We start from the raw sequence: 10281 nt of genomic DNA, 5'->3' as shown, positions 1-10281 counted from the left end.
TTGGTTTCTCATGAGAAGACAAAATGAGAGACATAGGATTTTGGGTAATCGATGAATGAGGGACTTGGTTTGTAAATTAAGAAAATTTAATCCTTAAACAATAAAAAAAAAATTAAAAAAAATTAATATTGATACATAAACCTTCCTTGTTTGAATCTCAACTATTCGTTTAAATATCGATGATGTGGCAAAATCACAGCCGTCGGTAGCAGCTGCCAGCGCAAATAAAAATCCGTGTTACTGTTTACTAGTATGTATATGTATAGATTTATTTATTTGGAACTTGTGTTTTTTTTTTAATACTAGAGATGCTATCCGCAAGGGTCGAACCCATGACCTCTCTACTGAGAAGTATGGATCTTACTACTTAATCAGCCCTACATTAATAACTCATACATAATATATTACACTAAGGGGATTCAACATTAGTTTGTAGTCTACTAAGGAGACCCACACATGAAAATTTTCTAATAATAATAATAATAATAATAATAATAATAATAATAATAATAATAATAATAATAATAATAATAATAATAATAATTTTATTTTCTAGATCCATTGCCAGCCATCTTCAAACAGGAATGCCAAAGGCACTAAGTTCAGTTTCACCGGAAAAAAAGAAGGTAAGGCAGTGACTTTAGGTCTGTGCTAGCGATTGCAGCTCCAACAGACGATCTGGGATGGTTGAATCGAACACATGGCTCTGTGGGTTGTCTGCGTATGCCACATAGTATGCCAACACGCATGCTTGAGGCGATGACATGGCAATCCTACACTGCATATTTACACATCAAAACTATGAAATTAGAGAATTAGCAAGTTAATTGGTCTAGGGTTCAAAAACTGAAAACCATTGTAACTGAATCAAATCGGTCTGTTAAAAAGACAGATAAAAGTTGAACTTACCATGAAATAACCAATCAAAAAGGCACAAAGTGAGACTTCAGTAGCATAGCTGCTTCCCAGGACGAGCGCATAGGATCCACTCACAACCGTACAAACCGATCCCACTGCAACTCCACTCAGGAAGCAGAACGACCCGGTGAGATCGGAGTCAATTAGCGATTCCAGCCCGGCTCGTCCAATCATCTCCCATGTATCCTTCGATGCCTGCACAAATCCCTTATTGTAGACACCAACATGAACAAATCCCCATCGATTCCCATAATTCACAAGCCTAGCAGCAACACCTGCGTAGCAATCTGCACAAGAGAAGAGCATCTCATTTGTGTCCCCTTCAGCCAATCTTATTGCTCTGGCCGAGCTTCGTATGATTGCAAGAACTGGCACAATAGCAGAACCCAGACAAATTTTTCCGATGGAATGCTTGAGCGTGTCATGATAAGCTCGAGATGTGTGGAATTGATTCCCATAAGCGAAGTAGAGATACCCAACACGGGAGATAGAAGCATGAGAAATGTTCCTAATTACTTGCATCGTCCATGCCAGGCTGAGTAGAATGGCCAAGATGAAGAGGGCGTTTGGGAGGCCGAGAAACCCAGTTCCAGCGGTGGCGCCGCCGATGCCGGAGATGGCTATAGAGGAGTAAATGGCACTGACAAGGATCGATAAAGCGATGAACTTGGTCGCCCCTGAAGTGGGTGCCCTGAAGGAGAGTGATAAGACCTTAATTGTATGATCAATTCGGGACGAAACCCAGCAGGCGTAGAGTGCTTGGGCAACTGCAAAAACGATTGCAGCTACGCCGGCTACCAAACTACCGGTGGTGCTGAGAACTACCAAGAGGATTCCGGCAGCCAATGTCAATAGAGGGCTTAGCCAAAAAAATAAGGCCTTTATGGTTCTTGATGGTTTGCTGAGGGTGAAGAGCTGCCATATAAATGCGACGATGGCAGAGGATGCGATGGAAGATAGCAGTGGAAGGTACCAGTGAAGAGGTTGGGACAAGCGATCTGAAATTGAATGAGAGAGGAAGCTCCGGATGGTGAGGAAGGCGATCAAGACATTGATGAACAATAGATGGGTGTAGAAGAAGATGAGAAACAGCTTGGTTCCGATTTGCCCTGCCGTGATTTACCTTTGGGTGTTTGCCTGGAAATTTTAGGATTCCAAAATTCAAGAACAGATCATGAGAAATGATTACTGTTGATCAGAACTGAATGGGTCTGTGATTAAAATGATAAAAGAGTTGTTCTTCTCTTTGGTGCGGTGGTGGTTGAAGGAAGGATTTGTGGATGAAGGATTAATATGAAATGAACCGATCCGGTGGTTGACTTTGGTTTTTCCTTTTAAATTTGATTATTGAAGCATGATGGAAGATGGTTGAATCTTGGCGTTTGATGACGATGACTAGCTTCCTTCCTTGATCCGTACTCAACATTTGAATTCCAGTTTTGTATCGCTTTCTGGGTGCCTACTTTTCAGTGATCCCTAAGAAGAATTCTCTCGCGCACGCAAATTTGCTGCACATTTCAGGCAATGTTAAGAATTACCAGTACCCACTCCAATTCTTTTTGTTTCCAAATTAATAAATAAAAAATAAATAAACATAATATTAATAAGAATAAATTACTCATAGAAAGTCAAAAAATGTATTTATAATATTGAGCGAGAGTGGTTACAAACTAAAATGTTAAAAGTATCCCGTATCAAAGTATTGATACAGGTCAGGTGGGGTGCAAATCCTCGGCGCACAGAGGAGCGGCCATCCAGCGGCCGCTCCCGATGTGCGCCGCGAGTCAGAAATCAAAATCCCAGCCGCACGAAATTGTTTCACTTATTTCAAGTAAACCGTTTGCAAGAAAACGGTCGGATGTATTATTAAACCAAACCGGATTAATCATTTAAGGAAAAGAAAAAAAAAAACCTGAATTTGCATCGTCTTCTTTGTCCAAACTCAGCGACATGCATCAACAGCCTCCTTCTTCTCTCTCTCTCAACACGGATTTTCATCCATGTTTTCATTTCTTTCTTTCTCTCTTAACACGGATTTTCATCCATATTTTCCCTCTCTGTCTCTGTTGATGATAAGGTCTATTGAAAAATTTTCTCATTGTTCTAATTGATGGATAAATGAATCGAAGATTTAACAATCAGTGATGGATGAATGAATCGAAGATTCAGCAAATGATTACGACCGAGACAATTACGACCGAGACGGCGACAATGCTTGATTATGACTACAAGATGGAAAAACCAAAATTCCATAATCTGTTAGTATTTTCCAGAACCTATCTCCTCAGATGCATTTTGTTCTGTACACTTATTGTTTTATTTGATAGCTGAATGAATCAAATGCCTTGAATTTGCATTACATTCAGTTTGATTGCATCTATATAGCCTAAATCTTCAAGTGAGGAAACTTATTGTAAAATTGTTAGGATGCTAGTTTGGATGCCTATGAAGTGTTTGGTGAAATGTTTGTAAGACTTGTCTTTACAATGTAAAGATATTGTTAATAGTATTTTGTGGTGTTCTTTTTTCCGCATTGTTGATACTGAGTCCTTAGCTCAAAATGGAAGAGCACCTGGAGATAAACCAGGGTATGGTGGTTCGACTCCATCCGGATTCTGAGTTGTATGACTCTACTAGACCAATCTCAACTAATTGAAATCCAGCCTTGAACCATTCTAGATCTTTATCAGCAATCTTTGATACTTCTGGAATCGATTTCAAGTCATGAGTTATGCAGTTGACTTGAAGACAGAATTCAGGTCTGAAGATCAGTGGATTTGGTTAAATCTTTTGGCAAGAAGTGGAACTTGAATTCAGCAGCGTGAAATCTTTGATCCAAATGTAAAAACATACAGTGAAAGGGAAAAGAAAATGGTTATGCACCCAATTACTATAGCAGAAAGCATGTGTTCATTACTATTGTGACGGAGTTTGATTTCCTTATTAAATGGTTAGTTTCGTAGCTGAGTTCCTTAAGGTAATTAGGAATTTTATCCTTAAATTTGCACATAACTCATTGTGGAAGATCGGGGGGGGGGGTAAAAAGTGGGAATTGGTGGTGGGGGGGGGGGGTGTTGTGTGTGGTGGGGGGGTGGGTGTTTTTTTTGGGGTGGGGTTGGTTTTTTTTTTTTTTTTTTTTTTTTTTTTTGTGTTTTTTTTTTTTTTTTTTTGGGGTTGGGGGTGTTAAAAAGTGTGGTTGTTTTTGTTTTTTTTTTTTTTTTTGTTTTTTTTTTTTTTTTTGATAGAAGAAAATATTCAATTAAAACTAATAACACTTACAACCATAGATGTTTGAAACAGTACCCTCATCCATTGTGGTGGATAAGGATATAGCTGCTTCTTCAAAAAAAGATTGGAGCATTGGGGATGTGAATTTATCAAATATTACAGACTGGGTTGCCTTAGCAACTTTCATTAGCATAGTTATGTTATTTAGAGGCCATATTATCCCAAAATTTAGTTTTGGTAGGAGATTTGGTAGCTCTTGTAGGTTGCTCCAGATCTCATCTATATCAAAACCCTGAGCTGTTGCATTATCTAGTCCAACTTGGATCCCAAAAAGTATTGCCTCTAGTGTGTCTGTCAGCTGCATACTTCCAAAATCAATGGACTGTATATGTCCATTTCTATATATCCCAACGCTCCATGCTACAGTCCCTAATTGCTGTTGGGATACCCCTGCACACATTAAAACATTATTGTTAGTTCTTGGTATATTATAGCAAAAATTTCTGTCTAGTATTATTCCCTCATTGTGTTGAGCAAGTGGGTTTGTGGAAACCAACTTCATCCTCTTGTAACTTTAGAGCTACAATCCAATAATTCAATTTTTTAAGGACGCTGACGGGATTAGGATTTTTCTGTTGGAAGACCTTCAGATTCCTTTCATACCATATGTAATAGCATGAGATAATAAAAACAGAAAGAAACCATTTTGACTTGGGTTTAGTCAAAAGCGACCTGAGATTATGACACCAATTTAGAAGTGAAGAGTCACTCCAATTTTTAGTACGTAATCCCAAAGGTTCAGCAGCATGTATTCTTTTTGCCCATTCACATGAAATAAAAGCATGCCAAATTGTTTCATCCAGTGCCCCACATAAGGCACATTCTAGTTGGCAATGAGACCACTTGGCTAATTTTGAGCAGACAGGTAATCCATCATTCAAGACGCGCCAGAAGAACACCTTGAACTTTGGATGAATTGGCAATTTCCAAAAGAGGTTCCACCAATCCATAAATTGGTACCCATTCGAGGTAAATCGCTGTGAGATTATCTCACTGAAGGCTTTTTTGACTGTGAATTCTCCATTTGGAGAAAGAGAAGAGGACCATGAATCATCTTGGTCCGTCAGGGTAATTGGTAATGTTAAAGCATGGTTGTGAAAGTAATGAGATTCAGATGACTCCCTGTTGATGCTTTGGATATTGCTCAGAACTTCTGCCACAGTTGCTTGTCGTGGCCAGGTAGAGAAGTCTTGTGTTGATGTCAAACTCGGCATTTGTGAAGATTCCCAGGGATCAAACCAGAATGAGGTTTGTGTTCCTGTCCCGACTTTTCGTTTGACCATCGTTTTTAACTGAGGAATTATACATGTAATGCTATTCCATATCCATGATCATTTATTTGCAGCTACTTTTGGGTCAAAAAGAGACTGATTCCTGAAGTATCTGGCTTTCATAATTTTGACCCATAGCGCATCAAGTTGAGCTAAAATCTTCCATCCTTGTTTTAGCAACATAGCATTATTATAGTCCTCCATTCTTTTAAAACCCATCCCTCCCAGGGCTTTTGGCTGGCAGTATTTTCCCCAAGAAATAAGATTCATTTGCTTTTTCTTGTTGGTTGTCCATTCCAGAATCTTTGGCAGATTGCATCCATTTTTGCACATATTGTCTTAGGGAATTTCAAGCACTGCATTTGATACAATGCCATAGATTGCAAAGCTGTCTGGTATCGAACACCTCTTCCCGCAAAGGAGAGATTTGTGGCTTTCCAGGTTGCCATCTTCTTGGTCATTCTGTCCATAACACTCTGCAGAGTTTTTGCCTTTCCTCTCCCGACCGTAGGTTTAGTGCCGAGATATGTCGTTTCCCCTCTGATTTCTGATACTCTTAGAATGGAACGTATCGTATTTTTGTCTTCTCTTGGCACATTCCGGCTAAATAGTACCCCGCTTTTCTCAAAATTAATTTCTTGCCCTGTCAAATCTGAGAAAAGTTCCAGTACTGCCTTTAACGCCAACACTTCTTCAGTATCAGCTTTGCAGAAAAGGAACGTATCATCTGCGAAGAAAAGATGAGTAATATCCGGTGCCCCCCTTCCTACTCTAATACCACTAATAAGGTTTAATGATTTGTACTCATCCAGAAGTCGGGACAGAACTTCCATGATTAATAAGAAAAGGTATGGGCTTAGTGGGCATCCCTGGCGTAACCCTCTGGATCCCGAGAACCACGAGTAAGGAGAGCCATTAACCTTTACTGAGAAAGTGGGGGAAGAAATCAAGATATCAATTAAACGACACCACTTATCATCAAATCCAAGAAATTGAAACAATTTTACTAAGATGGTCCTATCAGCCCTATCATATGCTTTAGACATATCTAATTTCAATGCAATAAACCCTTTCTTACATCGGGTTTTATGCATGAAATGAAATATTTCATGAGCCACTATGATATTATCCGTAATCTGATGGTTAAGTAGCATAATTTCCCTCTTGCCAAAGTGCATATGTGAAGGCAAAATTTGATTCCTATTGTACAACCTGGAAAAATGGAGGAAGCCCAATTCCAGATTTATGTGATTTGGACAACTGATCAGGCCATTGGGTGAGAATGCAGTGGAAAGTTATACCCTTACTCTGGGAAACCTTGGCGTTACAAAGCATGGTAGATCTTTCTTCTGGTTGTACCAAATGAAATTTATTACCATTTCACTAAACATGGAAACCAAAGAGTATGGATTCTCAATACACCCATTTCGAATGCGGTACGTATTGTACTAATCTAGTCTAAGAGTATCATATTATTGATGATCAGTCACTGAACTGAATAAAAGAGCCATTGCAAATATAAAACCCATCAATTCTTTTGAAATTCATGGTATTCATACAAGCTTATCTCATTATTGTCATTGTGACCATGAATCCATGTTAAAATCTCTACTGATTTACACAAAATTCCCTCTTATTGTTGACATAGTTTTGCAAGCCAGTTCTCCTGTGTATCTGTTGCTTATAAAAGTTGTTTTATTTTGTTCATATCTGGTTTTGATATATTAGGTATATGACAAAACTAAATTGGATATTATCTTTGTCACAATAAAAGGAAAATAGTTCTAAATCCTACCTCAGGTGCTGAAACTGCGTGCTTTATATTAGTTGGATATCAATATGAGAACTCTTTGGGTTCTTAACATATTTTGTATTTATACTTCTATATTTCTAGGGTCTCATTTTCCCCTGCATTATACCAGGGGAATTTAATTTTGCTCTCTCTTAAGTTGCTTATGGAAATGGCAGGTTCAAGTGATAGTGGTTGATGTTTTTACTGGTCAAGAGGACACGGAAAGGGTGGAGGATTTCCCATTTGTGACTAGAAAGGAGACTCTGTCATCTCATTTTGGATCAGAAGAGCAAATATTGAAGCACCTTCCAAGTGACAGGGTCAGGCAGTTGCCATCATGAGTAAAGCCCTTGAAAGTTACTTGAAGAAAACTCGAGAAGATAATGTTCTTGGTGGAGCTATAGGCCTTGGAGGCAGCGGTGGAACATCCATATTATCCTCTTCTCTAAGGTCTCTTCCAATTGGAGTGCCAAAGGTTATTGTATCAACCATAGCTAGTGGACAAACTGCTCCTTACATTGGAACCTCAAATTTGATACTATTCCCATCAGTGGTAGATATATGTGGGATAAATAGTGTAAGTCGTGCTGTTCTATCAAACGCTGGAGCTGCTTTCTCTGGAATGGTGGTTGGAAGACTATTGGGAGTTAGAGATTCTAATAAGATGACTGAAAAACCTACAGTTGGTGGAACCATGTTCGGGGTGACAACTCCATGTGTAAATCTTGTCAAGGAAAGACTTTTGAAAGAAGGTTATGACTCATTGGTTTTTTATGCCACCAGGGTTGGTGGAAGAGCTATGGAGGATCTGGTAAGAGTTGGATTAATACAGGTACTTTAGTTGTGCAAATCTTGTTTTCAACCAAAAGTGCAGCTAAAAGATTTACTAGACCTGTATGTCTTTGTTACTTTGTCATCTGAAATTCGTTCTCGGTGGTGCATGTCGATTGTCGGCCAAGGTCAAATGGTTGATAAAGAATGCAAGATTTATGAAACTGAAATTAAGTATGTTAAATGAAGAGGATGCAATTTGTTTGCAAGAAAAAATGAAGCCTTTCTTGGATTATAACCTCATCGATCTCTTGTACCTGTATCAAAATTGGGGTCAGATTTATACACACAAAATTGAGAGCTGGAGCATCCACAATTGCAATCCTTGGGAGGGGGTATGTTTAGTTTGCCAATGTTTGCAGACAGATCTGCAACGTAATAGAGTCTTGGCGGGTCATCTTGAAAGAGCAATTCCGAGAAACTTGTATCTAATACTTGGAATCATATGATTCGTAGCAACCATCTACTTGCATGTGCATGTAGTAAAGACTGCTTGGAAGACCATTCTCATAGTCATGATCATGATTCAAAGACTAGCTAAAATCTGTGAGAAATTTCACCATTTTTTGTTGATTTAATAAAACAGGGGGCAGGGTATTCGGGTTCTCCAAGAAAATGAACAAATAAATAATAGGAGAACAATAATATAAGAATTCGGATGGAGTTGAACCACCATACCCTGGTTTACCTCCAGGTGCTCTTCCATTTGGAGCTAAGGACTCATTATCAACGATAGGAAAAAAAAAACTCCACAAAATATTATTATCAATATCTTTACATTGTAGAGACAGGTCTTACAAACATTTCATCAAACAATTTATAGGCATCCAGGCTAGTATCCTACCAATTTTACAATGAGTTTCCTCAGTGAAGATTTAGGCTGTATAGATGCAAGCAAATTGAATGTAATGCAAATTCAAGGCATTTTATTCATTTAGCTATCAAATAAAACAATGAGAGTACAGAACAAAATGCATTAGAGGAGATAGGTTATGGAGAATACTATCCGATTCAGGAAGTTTGGCTCTCTCCATCGTGTCATCATAATCAAGCATTGTCATCGTCTCGGTCATAATCATTTGCCGAAGTCTTCAACCGGTGTGGATCTTCGATTCATTCATCCATCAATTAGAACAATGAAAAAATATTTCAACAGGCCTTATAATCAAAAGAGAGAGAGAGAGAGAGAGGAAAACATGGATGAAAATCCATGTTGAGAGAGAAAGAAAGAAATGAAAACATGGATGAAAATCCGTGTGTTGAGAGAGAGAAGGCTGTTGATGCATGTCGCGGAGTTTGGACAAAGAAGACAATGCAGATTCTGGTTTTTTTCTTTTCTTTTTCTTAAATGATTAACCTGGTTTGGTTTAATAGTACATCCGACCGTTTTCTTTGCAAACGGTTTACTTGAAAATAAGTGACACAATTCGTGCGGCTGGGATTTTGATTTCTGACACGCGCCGCAGAGGATTTGAATCCGGTCAGGTGATTTAAGAGATGTATGTTCTATCTTTGTACGGGTGTCAATTTGTGGATCGGCCCGTTAGACTAAACCAAACAGGCTTGTTATAGCCAGAATTGAGCCGAACCGAAGCTTAATAGGTAGGGTTATGTGCTAAGGGGTCAAAATACATAACGGTTTTGGGCCTGTTTCGGCCAACCCATTTGTGGCACATTAGCTTGAACCGGATGGACCAGGACCAAACCGTACTAAATTATCAGCCTGTTATAATTCCTCATGAACTGATGAATAGATAAACAAAAGTGTGATTCCTATAAATGTCATAGGGTTTATTTACTCAAGCTTTTTATCCATTATCATATTTGTTAAAAATGATTAAAATAAGTGGGTAGCAAAACATGATTGCCCAATTCCATCTCGACAATTCACATGTGCTTCTAGCGTTTTCAGATGGCTTTCTATAATCTAAGCTACGCCCCAAGTAGAGACACTTCTTGCACAAGTAACCCAACCTTTAACTGAGTGATATATACTAGTACAACTTATATGTTGGCCGGACTAGGGTTGTATTACCCATTTTTATTAATGTTAATTTTTATTTACACGAAAAAGTCTTTCTTTGGAACTTAGGTCCAAGAGGTAGGTTCAAGACCTACGTGAGTTTTAATTCAAAATGGACTATAATGGTTTGATAACGGGTTGGTATATGGTCTCAAAAC

The 10281-nt window shown here is 38.5% G+C and overlaps 2 protein-coding genes and 1 pseudogene across 2 annotated transcripts; 1 reads left to right on the top strand and 2 right to left on the bottom strand.

The window, feature by feature from the left end:
- Positions 1-619: 619 nt before the first annotated feature.
- LOC149024360 (protein pns1-like) lies at positions 620-2037 on the bottom strand (the record flags this gene model as incomplete). The annotated part of the gene is made up of 2 exons (XM_089143460.1): positions 620-778; positions 910-2037. Coding segments are annotated over 2 exons (1266 nt in total), but the record flags the coding sequence as incomplete, so codon positions are not given.
- Positions 2038-5743: 3706 nt separating this feature from the next.
- Positions 5744-6310, bottom strand: LOC149024359 (uncharacterized). Its single transcript, XM_089143459.1, has one exon. The coding sequence runs from the start codon at positions 6308-6310 to the stop codon at positions 5744-5746; it is 567 nt and encodes a 188-aa protein (XP_088999585.1).
- A 1296-nt stretch (positions 6311-7606) lies between these two features.
- LOC149024358 (toMV susceptible protein tm-1(GCR26) pseudogene) lies at positions 7607-8287 on the top strand (annotated as a pseudogene).
- Positions 8288-10281: the final 1994 nt, after the last annotated feature.

This window comes from Hakea prostrata, chromosome 2 (assembly GCF_041222555.1).
Source record: "Hakea prostrata isolate BN-2017 chromosome 2, UWA_Hpros_2, whole genome shotgun sequence".
NCBI classification, from domain to species: Eukaryota; Viridiplantae; Streptophyta; class Magnoliopsida; order Proteales; family Proteaceae; genus Hakea; species Hakea prostrata.
The sequence above is the reverse complement of the archived record's forward strand: the minus strand, read 5'-3'. Positions and strand labels throughout refer to the sequence as shown.

Bases quoted from the DNA above. Each gene is read 5' to 3' on its own strand.
- LOC149024359 (XM_089143459.1), bottom strand. From the start codon at position 6,310: ATGGAAGTTCTGTCCCGACTTCTGGATGAGTACAAATCATTAAACCTT.